The sequence below is a fragment of the Prionailurus viverrinus genome, chromosome C2, assembly GCF_022837055.1.
Source record: "Prionailurus viverrinus isolate Anna chromosome C2, UM_Priviv_1.0, whole genome shotgun sequence".
NCBI classification, from domain to species: Eukaryota; Metazoa; Chordata; class Mammalia; order Carnivora; family Felidae; genus Prionailurus; species Prionailurus viverrinus.
The window spans coordinates 150,805,300-150,824,912 of NC_062569.1; the positions used below are offsets into that span (position 1 = coordinate 150,805,300).

At 37.8% G+C, this 19,613-nt stretch overlaps 1 protein-coding gene across 2 annotated transcripts in view; it reads left to right on the forward strand.

The window, feature by feature from the left end:
* MORC3 (MORC family CW-type zinc finger 3) overlaps positions 1–19,613 on the forward strand; it is a 39,175-nt gene that overhangs the window by 11,730 nt on the left and 7,832 nt on the right. For both annotated transcript variants that reach the window (XM_047875278.1, XM_047875277.1), the window contains exons 3-14: positions 161–293; positions 1,427–1,641; positions 2,220–2,367; positions 3,893–4,040; positions 6,129–6,257; positions 6,461–6,580; positions 9,202–9,299; positions 13,730–13,834; positions 16,081–16,203; positions 16,310–16,384; positions 17,408–17,453; positions 18,418–18,584. In XM_047875278.1, the coding sequence (XP_047731234.1) occupies positions 161–293; positions 1,427–1,641; positions 2,220–2,367; positions 3,893–4,040; positions 6,129–6,257; positions 6,461–6,580; positions 9,202–9,299; positions 13,730–13,834; positions 16,081–16,203; positions 16,310–16,384; positions 17,408–17,453; positions 18,418–18,584 (1,507 nt within the window). The remainder of the gene's footprint in view (positions 1–160; positions 294–1,426; positions 1,642–2,219; positions 2,368–3,892; positions 4,041–6,128; positions 6,258–6,460; positions 6,581–9,201; positions 9,300–13,729; positions 13,835–16,080; positions 16,204–16,309; positions 16,385–17,407; positions 17,454–18,417; positions 18,585–19,613) is intronic.

Genomic DNA, 19,613 nt, shown 5'->3' on the forward strand with positions numbered 1-19,613 from the left:
CAAGGTACGGTTTAGGGTCGTGTTTTCAAGTCTTAGGAGTTCCCTAAGCATTGCGGTTTTTAAAAATTTTGAAAAATAGATTGCCTGTTAAAGGCTTTTACTGAACTGATTGTTCTTTCAAAATGCAAAGTTAGAGTTTCTCAAAACTTTTGTTTCTCAGACAATGCTTACGATCCCGATGTGAACGCTAAACAGATATGGATTGACAAAACGGTGATAAATGACCATATATGCTTGACATTCACTGATAATGGGAATGGTATGACTTCAGATAAATTACACAAAATGCTAAGGTATGTCAGAGTGTCACATTTCTTGAAAACCTTGCTTTTACCCAGGGGTTTCTGGTGTCATACTTAATCGCCTGTAGTTTTTGTTTTTTAAATTTTTAAAAAAAAATTTTTTTTTTCAACGTTTATTTATTTTTGGGACAGAGAGAGACAGAGCATGAACGGGGGAGGGGCAGAGAGAGAGGGAGACACAGAATCGGAAACAGGCTCCAGGCTCCGAGCCATCAGCTCAGAGCCCGACGCGGGGCTCGAACTCACGGACCGCGAGATCGTGACCTGGCTGAAGTCAGAGGCTTAACCGACTGCGCCACCCAGGCACCCCAGTTTTTGTTTTTTAAACACATGTGGTACCCACAGTGCCCTGTGTGCTCTCAAGTCTTCCCATCATCTGCTGATTATTAGACAAGCCCTACCATCCTCCCCCTCCCCCACCACGTCTGACTTACCTAAAATTCCACCATTCCTTTAGAGTGGTAACACTGATGGCAGTTATTTACAGTCTAGCGTTAATTAGTTTTAGCCAGTATTGCCAGTAAAATGCCACTTTTGGTGGGGAGTAATTTTAAAGGGATTCAGAGTGTAAGGAAGCAAGATAAAATAGTCACAAAGCCTTGGGCTCTAGGGTCGTAGACTAGGATGTCAGTATGCAGCCATATGTGCCTGAAAGGGAAACTGAGGTACGTAGTCCAGGTATACAGAGTAGAGAAATGTGGCAGCCAAGCCCTTTCCGCTGTCTCTCAAATACATGTTGCGTTGCCAGAAACTCCACTTGGCGCCGTTAGTAATCTTACCGCAGTGGGCTTGCTCAGATTCAGAAAATCGTTCACATTTAGACATACCTAAAATACCGTGGGGTGAAATCTCAAGGGTCCCAGGAGCCCACCTGAGAACTCAGCCGTTGGGGCAGGGTGTGCCAGGCAAGGAGCTCCTCCTGGTTCAGCATGTGTCACCCTTATGCCCTGCAGCGTGGGTTTAGTTTTCTTCTTTTCAAAGATGGGGAAACACCTCAAAATGCAACTAGAAAGGCTGAGTCTAACATTTACACCCAGGTTTTTTACTTGATGTTACAGGTTTTGAATTAAGAAAATGAAGATTATATGTACTTATTTTAAAAATCCTTTTTGTTTTCTTTTTAGCTTTGGCTTCAGTGACAAAGTCACCATGAATGGTCATGTCCCAGTTGGCTTGTATGGGAATGGCTTCAAGTCAGGTTCTATGCGTTTGGGTAAAGATGCAATTGTATTTACCAAAAACGGAGAAAGCATGAGTGTGGGCTTCTTGTCTCAGACCTACTTGGAAGTCATCAAAGCAGAACATGTTGTTGTCCCAATTGTGGCATTCAACAAACACCATATCCTTTTGATTTTGAAATAGAAACTGTGGAGAAACTCTGAAGAAATATTGTGTACCATTCCCTCCGTTTGCCCTCCTCTCGATTCTCATTTTTCAATCACAGTGTGCATTGTAGCTCTTGTTCCAGTCCATTGCCTCTTAACATCTGAGGCAGCCCTTTGTCCCTTTCTCTCTTCCGTTGGAATTGTGCCTTAGAAACCCCTAATGCAAGGTGGCTGTGTTCTGTGTGCAGCTTCCTGTAGCTCTCCTCTGTATTTCAGTTGTATCATGTCTAATAAGATGTGTGGTCTGCCTTGGAATTTCCCCTAATGACCGTGAGAAGCAAGATATCTTTAGGAAAATGTCCTCTGTGTCTTTATAAAACACATTCATATATTAGGAACTATGAAATTAGGAATCATAATAAACTTGCTTCTACTTCATCTTTCTTGGTGTTCATCTGAAATCAAACTCTAGTTTCAAAACTTAGATATTAATTTAGGAAATAGTTTTTTGTTGTTGTTACCGAAATTTGAGTTCGCATACTTCAATTGTGAAAAATATGTTGTTGTTCTAAGTCTTTAACTTAGGATATACGACAGATGATAAATTTAGCAGAATCCAAAGCAAGCCTTGCAGCAATTCTGGAACATTCTCTGTTTTCTACGGAACAGAAATTACTGGCAGAACTTGATGCTATTATGGGTAAGAAGGGGACAAGGATCATCATTTGGAACCTTAGAAGGTAAATATCGACCTGAACCAGTGATTACGTGTGTGGGAGGTGAACTGTTTGTGCAAAAATAGTTGTGTTCTATTGATCTGTGGTCGCACAGAATAGAAATACTTGGGAAGGTACTCATTTTTTGGCATAGGTCATGATTTGTCTTTTCCATGGGTGTTTTATTGAGGCCACTTTGGCTTCAACTCGAGGTAATTTCATATTATTAAAACTAAATTTCCTAGCCCTGCATATTCAGTATCCAGAGAGGCCAATTCTTACTTTCTGTTATTCTGTCCCTCTTCTCAAAAAGAAACAAACAAAAGAAATGGGAAGATAATATCTCACCTGACGAGCCCCGACCTACGTTAAGTTAGGTAGAGAAGTCTTTGTCCGTGACTTAAAGCTAAGCATGACTTAACATCTGGTGACAAAAGTAACGTGGATGAGGCCTCTGGATTGTTAAGGTTTTGTATCCTTGTGAGGATAAAATCATTTGCAAATAAGATTTTTTTAAAACTTTGGATGAATGCGTTAATGTTGATACCCAGACACATAGAATGATATGAATAAAGCACAAATTGAGTGGTAAGCCTAAAATACTTTCACTTTAAATCTTTTCTGATCTCCCGTATTCCCCTTTTTCTTGCTTTTTCTTTCATGCCCCTCCCATCCTCACTCCCCTCTTTTTTTTTATTTACACTTTTTATTTTGAGATACTTGTACATTCCTGTGCATAAATAATGGACCTCGTGTACCCTTCATCCAGTTTCCCCCAGTGGCAGCATCTTGCAAAACTGTAGTGCAGTAGTGTTGATGATGACATTGGTAGAGTCAAGATACGGGACATTTTCATCACCACAGTGATCTCTCATGTTGGCCTTTTCTATCCACACCCACTCCCTCCTTCATCCCTGACAACCTCTAACACGTCTTCCATTTCTGTAACTTTGTCATTTTGAGAATGTCATATGAATAGAATCCTACAGTGTGAAACCTTTTGGGATTGGCTTTTTTCACTCATCATATTTCTCTGGAGATGCATCTGGGTTCTTGTGTGTGTCAGTAATTTGCTCCCTTTTCCTTGCTGAGTAGTGTTGTACTGTATATGTGGGGCACTGTGTTTAACCATTCACTAGTTAGAGCACATCTGGATTTTTACCATTTTGGGTTATTACAAATACAGCTGTAAACATTTATGCACAGGTTTTCATGGAATGTAATCTTCCTTTTTCCAAGGTAAATGCTCAGGAGTGTAATTGCTGGCTCATATGGTAGTTGCCTATTTAGTTTTTTAAGAAACTGCCAGAATGTTTTTGGAGTGGCTCTACCATTTGACATTCCCACCAGCAGTGTGAGGGTGAATACAGTTTTTCTGCCTCTTTCTAGATTCCTGTTCTTTCATTTTTCCCTTGCTTTTGTCTCCCCCCCCCCCACCCCCCCCAACCAGGACATCTACCGTGGGTAGGTGTTTTGTTTTGTTAGCAGTGTATTTGCTTATCTTGCCGTGAAAGTAAAATTTACCTCCTTCAAAAAATTGTTTTTATAGCTACAAAAGCGCAACAGAGTTTGATTTTGATAAGGATAAATATGACATCAGAATTCCTGAAGATTTGGATGAGACAACAGGGAAGAAGGGGTACAAGAAACAAGAAAGGATGGACCAAATTGCCCCTGAGAGTGACTATTCCCTGAGGGTATGTATTCAACTCTTTCTGGATGTGGGAAAATCAGCAAATGATGGAAATTACATTTTCTGCTTATGTTATAAATGCTGTCAGTGAAAGTATCTCAGAACCAATTTATTTAACTTTTCATGAGCGCATTGGTGGTTGTATTTGGCTCAGAAAATGGTTTTTTAATTGCAAAGTCATCAGGTCTAATAGCACTTGTAGTTCTTTCACTGTGTGGTTACATTATTTGAATTAGGAATCCTAGAATCAGTATGTCCTATGATAGCCATAGTGATAGATTCAATCAAAAATACCAATTGTTTTTTAATATATATATATATATATATATATATATATATATATAATACATATATATATAATGTATCCTGTATTTATAGACTACAGATCCTATGTATTAATACAGTTTTGTGATAAATACCTTTGACATTAGACCTAGAAATGAATATGTTTTTAAGATTGAAGAAATTAATAATCAAATAACAGTAGGATATAAAAAGAATTTTTTTTTTTATTCACTGTGATAAGACATATAATACTGACTTTTCCCTTTACCTTTTGTGCTGAGATTATTCCATAACCCCAAGCTGAGGATACATTTGACATTTACAGGTTTACCATGTAACTTTTGGAGATCTTAACAGTTACAATGAAAGATATTTAAGTATTCCTTGATATACCCCAAAACATTATTGAAGTATGAAAATCTTGCTCACTTATGAAACAGGTCCAGAGGCAGTCAGAGTAGATGGTGTGGCTCAGGTCATGATCTCAAGGTCATGGGATCTAAGCCCTGTGTTGGCACAGAGCCTGCTTGGGATTCTCTTTCTTCCTCTCCCTCTCCCTTTCCTTCTCCCTCTCCCTTTCTTTCCTCTCCCACTTGCGAGTTCTCTCTCTCTTAAAAAAAAAAAAAGAATTGAAAATGGGTGCCTGGCTGGTTCAGTTGGAAGAGCATGTGATCTCAAGGGTCGTGAGTTCAAGCCCCACATTGGGTATAGAGATTAAATAGACAAACTAACTTAAAAAAAAAAAATTGAAAACACATTTAGATTCCTGCTGATTGTTACAACTCAATTTTGAAAAAAATTGAAAAAAACTCAGCTTATTTACTCAGCATAAGTGTTGGTATATTATTTATGATATTTTCCTTTTGAAGTATATAATAGACCCTTTTGTCTGTATTAGATTTTTTGTCATTTTTGCCTAAATAAAATTTATTGCTACTTTTAAAATATAATAGCAATCAGGGCACCTGGGTGTCTCAGTTGGTTGAGTGTCCGACTTCCACTCAGGTCATGATCTCACACTTCGTGGGTTTGAGCCCTGTGTCGGGCTCTGTGCTGACACCTCAGAGCCTGGAGCCTGCTTAGGGTTCTGTGTCTCCCTTTCTCTGCCTCTCTCTTGCTTGTGCACTCACTCGCTCTCTGTCTCTCTCTCAAAAATAAATAAACATTAAGAAAGAAAATTTAAAAAATAGTAAATAAAATATAATAGCAATAGGGGTGCCTTGGTAGCTCAGTCAGTTAAGCAACTGACTTTGGCTCAGGTCATGGTCTCACGGTTGGTGGGTTTGAGTCCCATGTCGGGCTCGGTGCTGACAGCTCAGCCTACTTTGGATTCTGTGTCTCCCTTTCTCTGCCCCGTGCTTGTTCGCTTTCTTTCTTTCTCAAAAATAAACATTAACAAAAATTAAAATGTATAGCAATATATATATTTGACAGAAGAGTCAGAAAATATAGTCCCTTTTTTTGTACATTTGTGCATTAAAAAAAAAATTAAAATGAGATCATACCACATGCGCCGTTTTGTAACTTTTTGAAAAGTTTATTTGCAATTTAATATGGCATTTGTATAGGTCAGTAGATTGTTTTCTGCAAACCATTTCTCTGGCTTTAGTATATTGAGTTTCATTTTTAAAGAAGAGCAATCAAATGTTAACCAATAACAGCTTTATAGTCTGTATTGTTGAAGAGTTCATGGGTCCTTTATCAAAGCGAGGTCATAGTTTTCTTCCTAAATACATATATCAGTAAAGTTGAACACATTTGTGGGTAATTATTTGGAAAAGACAGATATTATTGTGTGTCTTTTCAGGCTTACTGCAGTATATTGTATCTAAAGCCAAGAATGCAGATAATATTACGTGGACAGAAGGTGAAGACACAGCTGGTTTCAAAGAGTCTTGCCTACATTGAACGTGATGTTTATCGACCCAAGTTTTTAGTATCCTTTATCTTCCTTTTTATGACGCCATATAAAGACACATTAATAAAGTGTATTCCTCTTCCCCTTTTCTCCTTTTATTCTGGTATGGAGTCCTCTCCAACTTTGCCCTTTTTTATGCACTTTGGGATTCATTAAAAAATGACTTAGGATGATTTGAAGGAAGTGAGGTGGCATGTTCAGAATTTTCCTTAACATTTAAGACTAAAACAGTGAGAATTACATTTGGATTCAACTGCAGAAATAAAGACCATTATGGGATAATGATGTATCACAGAAATAGACTCATCAAAGCTTATGAAAAAGTTGGATGTCAGTTAAGGGTAAGCTGTAGATCTGAAAATATCTTTTATAAAGTTAAAATACCATGTTACTGGGTCAAATGTGAAATAACATGCTTTGTGTAATAACTTTTAAGTGTCAATGTGTTTAATGATGTTGGTATGGCACTTGAACTTAAAATACTTTTGTATTTCCCATTTGGTCCAAATAATCTTACGAGGGGGACAGAATATTTTATCTCTGTTTTACAGTTGAGGAAATTGGGGCCAATAAGTTAGGTAACTTGCCCAGACCTAAAATGAGTATGGATCTTAGGCCCGGATGCAGATCTTTTGACTGCCTCTGGATATGGATCCGTGATTATTTCTGGGATGAAATTGGTTTTATTTAGTCCTGACTCAATAGCCAGAAAAACAGGATCATATAGGTGAGTACTTCTCTGGAGTTAATTCCTAAATATATTAGGCCTTCCTCCTAAACCACTTCCGTTGTTGTAGAATTCAATTTAGGTTGATGAACATTACCCACACTATGCTTGTTTGTTCATCCTTAAACATGTTTTCACAGAAAGGTTTTTTGGGGGTGTATGTGTTAAGAATTGAGTGATAAGTTCTGAAAATCAAGTTTGTTAAAGGTTTTATGTCTAGGCATATTTTGTTTTCCAGTTCTATGGTTTTCATTTTCTGTTCATCTTATTTCATTCTGAATTCTTTGTAGAATGATGTGAGCTCTACACAGTATAATAGTGTGGGTTTATCTTCAGTATTATGTAGTAAGGGTTGTAACTGTGTTACATGTTTTACATCGACACAAGTCCCGAATATAGCATTTTTGCAAAAGTAAATAAACTTTGTTGGGCTCTTCTTGGTAACCACTAATTTCAGTCAAAAAATAAATGTAGAGGGGCACCTGGGAGGCTCAGTCAGTTAAGCACCCAACTCTTGGTTTTGGTTCAGGTCATGATCTCATGGTTCATGGGATTGAGCCCCTTGTTGGCCTCTGTGTTGGAGCCTGCTTGGAATTCTCTCTCTCTCTCTCTCTCTCTCTCTCTCTCTCTCTCTCTCCCCCCCCCCCGCCCCTCCCACAGCTCATGCTGTCTCATTCTCAAAGAAATAAAACACTAAAAAATAAATAAATACAGAAATATGGGAACCATGATATGCAGTATCAATCACATTTAAAAAACTAATTTTCATTTATAATCCAACTAGTAATTTTCAACAGAAGTATTCTATAATTAAAGTCACTAAATTTCACTGGTAATTGGAAATTCATTTTTGGTAATAAGCCTTATTTCTCAGGTGCTTTGGTTTTCAAAAGAAACCGCGTATCTGTGACAGAATGTTAATTATTTTTTTCTTTTATCATTGATGAAATGACCAAAGTAAGGTACACAGCCCATTTTTCCAACCCAATTATGTTTGCATTGTGTATAATTTCTGGTTAAGCTTGACCTGGTAAAAAATAGGCTTTTACAGCCAACTTTTATTTTTCTCTACCAGGTGATGGATTTGCCTTATAGTATTTGCATTCTTTGAACTCAATAAACAGTTTTTAAATAGATGTCAGATATTTGGTAGGATTTGCCATGCTAGATGATCAGAATAAAAAGATGATAAGGTACAGAGCATGCTCTCAGAGCTCTTTCTGGTGAGGGGACTGTAGTACAAGTCGGAAGCATCAGAAGAAGCTTTTTGGAGAGCATGGTGATGGAGTCTTAGTTGATGTTATTGTGTTGAAAGTCTGGCAAGGGTTTCCCAGGCAGAGAAAAATATCTGCCCAGGAAGGGAAAGAGGCTTCTGAGAACGTGACCTCATTAAGGGAGTAGTTTGCTCTGCCTGGGGGCAGATGTTAAGTCGGAGAGTAATGGGAGAGAGGCAAGAAGATGAGGCTCGAAAGGAGGCAAACAGGACCCACACATTGAAGGCTATTGTGGTTTACTGATCGAATGAGACAGACCACTAATGGTTTTGGTAGAGTGGGATTATGGTTAGTTTTGCATGGTTTCTTCTATAGTTGCTCTGTTTATGAACATTTTCGCTACGTAAGTTATATGTTCTTCCACTTTTTCCTTTTGTAGACTCTGCTACAATTGTGAGTAAAATACACTTGCTGATCACACATAGGTAATCAGAATATGTGACTCATATACTTTGAGTTCAATATTTTAGCTAGTAGCATTTTTAAAATAACCTGACTCCAACTGACCTGGGTTTTTATTCCATCACCATTAACAACTAGATGTGTAACTTTGGATAAATGATTTTAATTTTTATCTCGTAAACTTTTGGCATATTATTGCTAGAGTCTTTGCTAGTCTTTGTGGATATAGAAAGGAGTTAGTTGTGGTTTCTGCTATGTAAGAAATACATCCCAGTAGAGGTGGTCTGTTTCTCTTGGATAAAATTGGGGGTAATACTTGTCTAAATGGATATTTGACAACAGTGAAAGTGTTTGGGAGGAAGGCTCTAATATATTTGGGAATTAACTTCTAGAAAAGTAAAATTATCTACGAGACACTACTTTTCAATTGAAATTTTCCAAGAATCATGACATAAAATGTAGAAAAATGTTTCGTACAAATTGTAAATCCTTGTGGAAGGGTAATCATGTTGAGTATCATGTCTTATGCTTAAAACACTGATTTTATTTTCTTTTTCAGGCAAACAACATGGGTGTTGGAGTGGTGGGAATTATAGAGTGTAATTTCCTAAAGCCAACTCATAATAAACAAGATTTTGACTATACTAATGAGTACAGGTATGTTACCTATTTAAGTTACTGTTTTTTTTACAGTTTTAGAAATACTGTCATAACTTTTCCTTAGCTGAAATTTTTTTTTTCTGTCTTGTGGATGTTTTTATAGCATAGAACTTTAAGGAAATTGGTAGGTGAGAGGCATGGATAGAACACACATTTAACCATCTTCTCCCATCCTAGGAATTGTATTGTACTCCATCACAAGTAGGAATACATTCTCTCCTATCTTTATTGATGAAGTATTTCTGAGCTTTGTGGAAAATATAGAGGGTGTGCTTGCTTTCTTGGTGTCAGCATTTATTATGTAATGTCCTGACACTTTGTGCTTATTAGTTGGGAACTGTAAGGTAATTTTGTCCTATGAGCCTTAGACAGAAATACTCTTATCTTTTAAGAGTGGTTAGAAGCCATAGGATGAATATGACCATCAGTGTGACTTATAACTTTAGGAAGCACAGTTTTCCTATTGAGCATATATAACGAAATAGAATGTAAACATAGGAACATTTGTGATAAAGATAATGCAACAGGCCCTTTATTCAAATAAATACAACAGAAATAAAACAAAACAAAGTGGAAGGAAGAAAATAATAAAGGTGAGAGCAAAATCAGTGAATTAGGAAACACACATATAGAAAATCAATACACATTCAGAATTCACTCCTGAGGCAGATCCTACTCCTGTTTTTTTAATGAGGATAATTTAATCTAAGGATTATTAACTAAGATAGTAGAGGGTGATTACCAGAAGGGGTAAAAGAGGACAACAGGTATCCAGAACTAGCAGATATGAAAGACGATTACCTCGTGGTTAGAAAAGAATAGACACGGGGCGCCTGGGTGGCTCAGTTGGTTAAGCGTCCGACTTCAGCTCAGGTCACGATCTTACAGTCTGTGAGTTCGAGCCCCGCGTCGGGCTCTGTGCTGACAGCTCAGAGCCTGGGGCCTGCTTCAGATTCTGTGTCTCCCTTTCTCTCTGCCCCTTCCCCACTCATGCTCTGTCTCTCTGCCTCAAAAATAAATAAAAACATTAAAAAAATTTTTTTTTAAAAAGAAAAGAATAGACAATAAAGGAACTAGGACAGGACCCCCCCCAGCAGAGATTCAGACAAACACAGGAACAAGCTACCTGCCATGGTAAGAAACTTGATAGAAGGCCTGGCCAGCGCTGGTCTGTAGATGTGGTCCACTGTTGCCAGAGGGTGTGGGTGTGCTGGAGCTGTTCTGTAGAGGAGACCTGTCTTTGCCCAAGGATGTGGGCACACTGGAACTGGTCTTTGTTGCTGGAGGTCGTGGGCTGCGGGGGGCAGAGCATAGCTAGAGAACACAGCTTAGAGCCCCTCTGGGGGGCCACTGGACTCTAGTCAAACAATAACACCGCATACCAGAACATGAAGGACATGTGTCCTGCTATCATCATCTAGCAAGTTCATTGCCCTGTTAATCCAGTTTAACATTTTTCAGGCTGCCGAAGGATAAATATTTACACCATCAAGTTTTAGAATCAGAAATCTGAGCAAAGAAGACTGGATCTGAAGCTGAGAGACAAGTTCATAACAGAAAAAATCAAAAAGCTCAAAGTTTGTTCTTTGATAAGAGTAGTAAAATCTATAAGCATCTGGCAATAAAAGGGAAAAAAAGAGAAAATAGCAATCATCACTATCAGAAATGAAAAGGAGGACATGACTACAGATCTATGGACACAAAAACATCAGAAGAATAATATGAACAATTACTCGCCATCTTAGATGAATCGGGTACATTCCTTTGAAATTGAGTCGGTTTTTAGAAAACTTACAACATACTATGAGGGCACATAACTTTGTTAGTCAACTCATGAGTATATTACAAGAAGGGAAATTTATGTTGATTCCTCTCATTATCAAGATATAAAAATCTTAATTAAAATAATAGCAAATACCATCCAGTGATATATATAAAAAGAAAAATTAATACATTAAAACCAGTTGGAGTATATTCCAAGATGACATGGGTAGTTTTAATATTCCAAAATCAATGCAGTTCACATTGATGTGAGAAAAGAAAACTCTTCAGAGGTTATTTTCATAGCTAAGAAAAAGTACTTGATAAATCACAACACAAATTTGTAATTTAGAAAAAAAAAGGGACACTTACAAAACGATTAATGGAAGGGCATAGTAGCAATTAGGAGCATGTACACAGAACACCAAGCATCATTCCTACTGGTGAATTATTGATAGCTTTACCCTTAAGGGTGAAGATGAGACAAGGATATCTGCTATCCACATTCTTGAATAATAAGGGAAGAAAAAGAAGTGAAAGTTACAAGGGTTGGAAAGGAAGAAATAAAACTTTACAAGACAGTATTAAGTATATAGAAAGTCCAAAATAATCCACAAATTTAGAATTAATAAAGTAACAAGTTAAGTACTATGTAGTCTAGGGTTGCTGGATAAGAAGTATTCAGAAATGAGGGTATTTGTTTACCAATGACTAAAAACCAGAACATGAAATTTTTAAGAAGTCCTACTAAGTATCAAAAAAATCAAGTACTTGATTTTGGGATAAATAAAATATGCAATATACACATTGAAAACTATGAAATATTGTGGAGTAAAATTAAAGCCCTCAATGAGTAGATATACCAAGTTTAAGAGTTGGAAGGCTGAATATTATAAAATGTCAGTTTTTCATTTCATTTCATTTTCTCCAAAATAATTAAATATAATTCCAGTTTTTAAAAAAAAATCCCTGCCAGTATGTGTTGCTGTTGATATTAATAGGCTTATTCTAAACTTTATGTGGAAAGTCAGAAGAGTCAAGATACTTGAAGACAATCATTAAAGAACGACAAAGCAAGAAAACTTAATACTATTAAATACCAACACTTACAAAGCTGCCATTCACCAAGTGTGGTATTAATGAAAGGATGAACAGTCTAGTGAAATGGAGAAGCCCAAAATAACCCCCCACTTTTTATACATTCGATGACCTGATTTATGACAAAGATTACATCATAGTGTAGTGGGAAAATGATCATCTTTCCAAAAATGCTGGGTCAATTGGCAGTTTCTATGGATAATATAGCTCCTGCCTCAGATGTAGCAATAAATTGATACCAGATGGACTTTAGACCTAAATGAGAAAGACAAAAACAGAAAATGGAAACAAGAAAATTTTCAGAACCAGTAGTAAGCGGGTTTTTAAAATAAGATGCAAAAAGTATTGATCATAATGGGCAGAAATGGAAAAGTTATTTAAAATGAGTAAGAGCATGTAGGGCAGTTGGCACTCTCATCATTGCTAGTTGGTATGAGAATTGATCAGTTTTGAAAACTGTTAGATTATCAAGTAGAGCCAAACATCAATGCACACCCCTGTGACCCCGCAGCTCCACTCCTCGGTGTATTCTCAGCAGAAATGGGTGCAGTCTTCTGGACTAAGGAATAGAGGTGATGAGAAAAAGGGACGAAGAGGGATTGAAAACATGAGATGTAGGGAGGGGATATATCTGGGAGAGAAGATTCATTTTCATTTGAATGCTTATGTGTTATGTGATCATGGAGGAAAATTTAGTGAGAGATAATGGTTGGGTATAGAAATATCTGATTCAGCCTGCCAGTGTAGAATATGAAATTTCAAATATCAAGTTTGAAAGCTTTATTTTAAATTTAGAATGTTACACTGACTGTACCTTGTGAGTGAGTAGGTGCTGAACTCAGGTGATTGCTTAAGGATGGCCCTAGCGTTCTTTATCTCAGAAGATCCCATTGATTTGCTTTTTATTAACGTCTTACTGGGGAAGAATGGACAGTCTTAATTGTGGGACAGAAGCTATTTTGAAGTATACTTGCTGGTAACGATTGCCTACATTTATTCTGACTTGAAGCTTGTATTGGTTGGGGTTGGAATTCAGAGGCTGCGATTCTCCCACTAAGTGGTCTGCAGCAGATTTTCCCAACAGAGGACACAAAATGTTACTATTTGTGTCTTCAAAGATGGTCCTGGCTCTGGCTCTGCTCTAGGAACTTTTTTTTTTTTTTTTTAATGTTTGTTTATTTTTGAGAGAGAGAGAGAGTGTGAGCGGGAGAGGGGCCGAGAGAGGAAGACACAGAATTTAAAGCAGGCTCCGGGCTCTGAGCTGTCAGCACAGAGCCGGATGTGGGGCTCAAAATCACGAACCGCGGGATCATGACCTGAGCCGAAGTCGGACGCTTAACCGACTGAGCCACCCAGGCGCCCCTCTAGGAACTTCTTAATGTCCTTAAAGAAAATTGCCACAAGAGCCTTCTTTATTCACTGTACCTTTGGGAGTCATCATCCCTTCTCCCCCATAATGTCCACACAATCATTACTAGGTTGTTTGTGCTTTCTCTGTATTTGACATAAATGTAATCTTTATCTCTTTTTTGTTTTCTTAATTTGATTTTATGATTTTCTTTCTTAAGGCTGACAATAGCAGCACTAGGAGAAAAGCTGAATGATTACTGGAATGAAATGAAAGTCAAGAAAAATTCAGAATATCCTCTAAATTTGCCAGTTGAAGATATTCAGTATGTACATGAAAAAATGTCAACCATTCTAATATCAAGATGTGATATGGGGAGGGTATAGTGATTGTACAGTGTTCACAAACTTTTGACTAACCCATAGTCAGATGTAAGTTCTACAGCTCCAGTCAGCACACCATGAAATGAACCAATGAATATATACATTTATACATCATGCACGCAAAAGATGCATGAAATAGTGTTTACCCAAATGTTACATGCTGATACTTATTTTTAAAATGCAAGTCTTGCCCCATTATATTGATTTCATGATCCACTAATGGGTTGTACTCATTGTTTGAAAAACCTTCATCTTGTGTAATAGGATCATGAGTCTAAAGCAGACCTGAATTTCGATTGTAATTCTGCTTAAATAATGATGCAACATTGAACATATTACTTGGCCTCTTACAAGTTTACTTTTTCACTTGTAAAATGGGAACATTTTAGTAACACTCACCTCCTAGAGTTATAAGACTTAAAAATAGGCCAGACAAGCTGGTAGCACACAGTACCAGCTCTATTTATGACTAATAGCTGTGTACTGATGGGAAGATGACCAAGATGTGTAATGAAGAACAAAAAGATGCAATTCAGTGTATTAATTTCCCGTTTTATTTTTTTTAGTTTTTTAAGCATAGAAAATTCTGCCAGGGTTTAAAAAAACGAACAATGGTAGGTTCCTAAATTAAGAGACTTGTATTTACTTTATAAACTTCTAGATTATTTGAAGTTTATCTAACTATAAATGCATTTTTAAAAAACTAGATTTAAAAAGTGTTGGTAGAGGGGCACCTGGCTGACTCAGTCAGAAGGGTATGCAACTCTTGGTCTCGGGGTTGTGAGTTCAAGCCCCACGTGGGGTGTAGAGATTACTTAAGTAAAGAATACTTAAAATAAAAATAAAAAGTTATTGGCATTAAGGTGAAGTCTTCATTTTTTTTTTTTATTTAAAAAATACTATTTTTTAGATGTTTATTTATTTGAGAGAGAGTACAAGTAGGAGAGGAGCAGAGGAGACAGAGGATCCCAAGCAGGCTCCCTGCTGATAGCACAGAGTCTGAGTTGGGGCTTGAACCCATAAATCATGAGATCACGACCCAAGCCAAAATCAAGAGTCAGATGTTTAACCAGACTGAGCCACCCAGGTGCCCCAGTCTTCATAGATTAAATGAATTGTTAATAAATAATTGTTAAATGTTAAATGAATACCTACATTATTCATAGGATCATTGTAATTTTCAAATGATAAAACTATGAAGCACTTTATAAAGTAAAAGAATATGCACGTAGATATTCAGAGATATGCTATAGTAGAGGCTAAAAATGTAATACAGTTATTAAAAATTGCTTAAGTTACAGTAATAGCTTGTCTGTTTTCTGTACTTGAGTGTTTTGTTGTGCTAATTAATATACTAGCTTGGACATTGCAATTGCTAACTTAATATAAATTTCAAAACAAGGTGTTTGCAATATTTTGAGTTATTATCAGAGAACAAATTGAATAGTATGCTCTTAAGTAGGACAGTTAAGTCTCTCTTTTTTTTTTTTTTTTTTTAATTTTTTTTTCCCACGTTTTTATTTATTTTTGGGACAGAGAGAGACAGAGCATGAACGGGGGAGGGGCAGAGAGAGAGGGAGACACAGAATCGGAAACAGGCTCCAGGCTCCGAGCCATCAGCCCAGAGCCTGACGCGGGGCTCGAACTCACGGACCGCGAGATCGTGACCTGGCTGAAGTCGGACGCTTAACCGACTGCGCCACCCAGGCGCCCCAAGTCTCTCTTTTTTTTTAATGTTCGTTTATTTTTAAGAGAGAGAGAGAGCATATATGTATGTGTGTGCGCGTGCACCTTGTGTGCTGGCTAGCGGAGGAGGGGCAAAGAGAGAGGGGGAGACAAAGGATCCAAAGCGATCCAAATCAGGCTGTATGCTGACAGCAGAGACCCTGGTGCAGGGCTCAAACTCACGAGCCATGAAGTCATGACCTGCGCCAAAGTTGAGCGCTCAACTGACTGAGCCATGCAGGTGCCCCAGTCTGTTGAAATTGACCTGTTAGCTTTAATCTTTTGAAGGCAACAAAAATTGTTGGCTTAAAAATTTTAATTTGCTGTATGACAATAATTATGTCATGGACATTTCAGGGACAAATTAAATAATCAAGGCATTTTGCTGTGGAAATGATGAAGAAGACCTAATGAAGTATACTTAGCATCCATATTTTCATGCTAATATTATGTTTTGTTACAGGAAACGTCCTGATCAGACATGGGTTCAATGTGATTCCTGTCTAAAGTGGCGAAAATTACCAGATGGAATAGATCAACTTCCAGAAAAATGGTATTGCTCCAATAACCCTGACCCACAGTTCAGGTACCATATAGTTGGTAGTACCCTTTTTGGAAAGGCAGAAAGTACTGTTCAAGATGTATGAATAGGCGCTGGTGACGTGTTATTCCCATGTGATTTTTCTGACTAGAAATTGTGATGTTCCAGAAGAACCCGAAGATGAAGATGTGGTGCATCCTACTTATGAAAAAACCTACAAAAAGAAGTGAGTGTTGAGCTAACGTACGGTAGGGAAATAATGCGCAGGTTAGCACCAGCGATGGGTCTGCAGCATTAGTTGATGTTTCTCCAAGATCATGCTCGTACAACCCGAAGAAGACTATGACCCCCAAAAAGACTTTGTTGTGGATGCATGATATCAGGTGCTTTTTTGGTTTGTTTTTTTAACAGTATAGTGTGGATATCCACTCTTTTTTACCTGCTGTTTATTGCTGTCCTGTCTACAAGATAGTTTGCATACAGAATAGTTTGTCTTTTGGGGGCCACACACAGATGAATCATAGAGTACTGCCCAGTATGAGTTTAAGCCTTAATAGGGAAGGTGAGGCATGTACGTATTACTGACGAGAAGTTGACAAGTATCATAAAAGGCACGATCCAGTCCTGTTGGGAAGCCCATAAGGAGAGACGACCTCTCGCTGGGGATGGGAAGGGAAACCCAGATGAGGAAAATTCAAGGAGGACATCTGTATAATATGCCTTGAAGGACGGGTAGGATGAGAATGTATAGGAAACAGTGATTCGTTTGGCTTTAACTAGAGTAAATAGGTGAATGGACACGATGGAAAATAGAGGTGGGAGGGAGAAGCTGGGTAATGAACGATAGCCCTGGTGAACTTCCGGCTAGTGTACCACATGCAGGGGCTGAGTTCATGCAGAACTCAGGTTTTGATATAGAGTGCACTGTTTTTGAGGGTAAATCCAGCAGCAGAATTGGGAGTAAAGAAACCAGTTAGAAGCCAGTTGTGGTGGTCCCACTCAGAGGTCAGAATAATGCTGGTCAGGATGGAGAACTTGAGGCAGACATCAGGGCCTTACTGAGATAAGAGGTGGAAAGTATTTCCTGCCTAAGGCTTACCACTGATGATAATGAAATTGAAGCAAAGTTCAGTGTACCTATTTGAGTGACTCAGTGAAATGGCAAGTATGTCAATAAGAAGCAATTGAAAAATAATAAATAAATTTACGTACATTTTCATCTTTTTTTTTTTTTTTTTCCTTTTTTAAGAGACAAGGACAAATTCCGGATCCGACAACCAGAAATGATCCCTCGGGTAATGAATTAAGCCTTCCATTTTATAGCTGTGTCTTATGTTGGGTAGTGGTTAGTTTAGCAAACATTGAGTTTGAAAGCTTGCTATTAAAGCTGTTACACAACAAATTGAAGTGGTTGTGTTCATTCATTCATTTCACATAACTCCTTTTATTACACCCCTCCTTCCTAACCCAACAACTTGATTCAAACTGTTCAGTTTTGTTATTTCGTGGGGCATCTTCTGAGGAAAGGCAAATGGTTAAGAATCTTACTGTTCCATAGGCAGTCAGGGAAACTTCCCAGGAAGCCCTGGGGAGCCATGTTCTAATACCAACCTGGAGCGCTACAGTGTTTCTTTCTCTTTGTTCACCACTCTTCCTGGCCCTTCCATCTCTTTCTCCGTGCTTGATGGTGGTTAAGGAGCGTTTTCTGAGTATGTGGGTAGGGCGCTGTGCTTCTTGTGTAAGAGGCTTTGGTCTGCTGCAGAATTGTATGTTTGCTTTTGATTGCATTGAAATATTTTCTTAAGGAAAGGATGAGGGTTTGGAGGTGACAACAGAACTGGGTGAAAAGAATAGTGGGCTTACTTATTCTAAAGGCAGTATCTTTGACTTTATCTTCAGTTTATTTCTCTTAGAAAACTTAATTTCTACTTGTGTCTTGACAAGTCCTATATTAGTACAAGGTCAGCAAATCTTGCTGTAAAAGACCAGATAGTAAGTATTTTAGGCTTTGTGGGCCACATACAGTCTCTGTTACGTATTCTTCGTTTTGTTCACACCTTTAAAAATGCAAAACCATTCTTTGGCTGGATTTGACTTATTGGCCTGTTTGTTGTTCCCTGGTGTGGCATAAAGAATTTACATGGTTAGGATGGTTCTTAGTGTTTCCTGGGTAAGGGGAGAAGGGAAAATAATATCTCATGTTTTGGGCTTGGCATGTTAAAAAAGCCCTTTTAAGATCACATTTTTTCCTTCCAACAGATTAATGCTGAACTCTTGTTTCGGACACCCACCGTGTCAAGTCAGAGCTTTTCTCCCGTGAAGGAAAGTGTTCCAAGAGGACATCTTTCAGAAGTGGCAAATACATATACAACAAGACTTCTAAACAACCATCGAGGTTCACCCCAGTCGGAACCCGAGAGCAACAAGTCAGTGGCTAAAATGCGCTTTTCCATTTGGGGAATGAATACTAAACAGAGCCTTCACTTGACGTTGTGTGGCAATAATGCCCTTCTGAGAAGCTGTAGTTCCGTGCATGTAAGAAGTCTTAGGGATAAGTTAATTTGCTTTTTTGTCTAAACAAAACCCCCACCCCACTTATGCCACCTATTTAAAATAATTTTTAAAATATCAGTTGTATTCGTTGTGGATTTGATTGAATTTTCACCTCTTTCAAATTCTATATAGTATGAAAGTTCCTGCTTTTAGAATTACCAGTATTTAAGAAAAACATGAAGTAGTTAATAGTATATGACACTATAACGTCAGGTGTGACCTGTAAGTTCTTAGCTCGTGGCAAGCTGTGTATGTTGGATGAGTGGATGGAGAGGGAGAGAGAAAGAAATGAATGAGTGATATGTAAATTGAACAGTTAGGTCTCTTGACTGGTCAGGAAAGGCTTTGTAATGAGATACAGTACTTGGTTCCTGAAATTCTAAAAGCAGTTCTCTGTGCAGGTGGCCCATTCAGAGGGAATAGAATGAACACAGGTGAAGAAGAAAACAGGATACCAACAAACTAGGGCATCAGACTGACTGTGTTATACTTGGTCTTTTGTTGGAAAACCAACATTGAAAGGAGGTTCTCTGAGATAGCGGGATGGGATTTTCTGAGAGGTTTTATTGCCTTCATTAAATCCTCAGGGATTTTTGACCTCCAAAAAGATTAGAAAGTATTGCTTTTATGCGTATATACATCAGGAGGGCATGTTCTAAAATAGTTTGCTGTTTGTAGCCTACATTTTAGAGGCGTATTTGGGGGCTGGGTTGCTACTTAACTAAGAACTTGTGTGAATTTTTTTTTGTAACTAGTCTCCTTAATATTTTTGGCTTTTCTTCTTAAAGATGGTTCCAAACAAAGTAAGAAAAAACAAAATCTGTAAAGCTTACAGACAAAAGATAATGGAAGTTATTCTTTAAAGTGATTTATTCCATCCAAGTAGAAGAAGAGAATAGAAA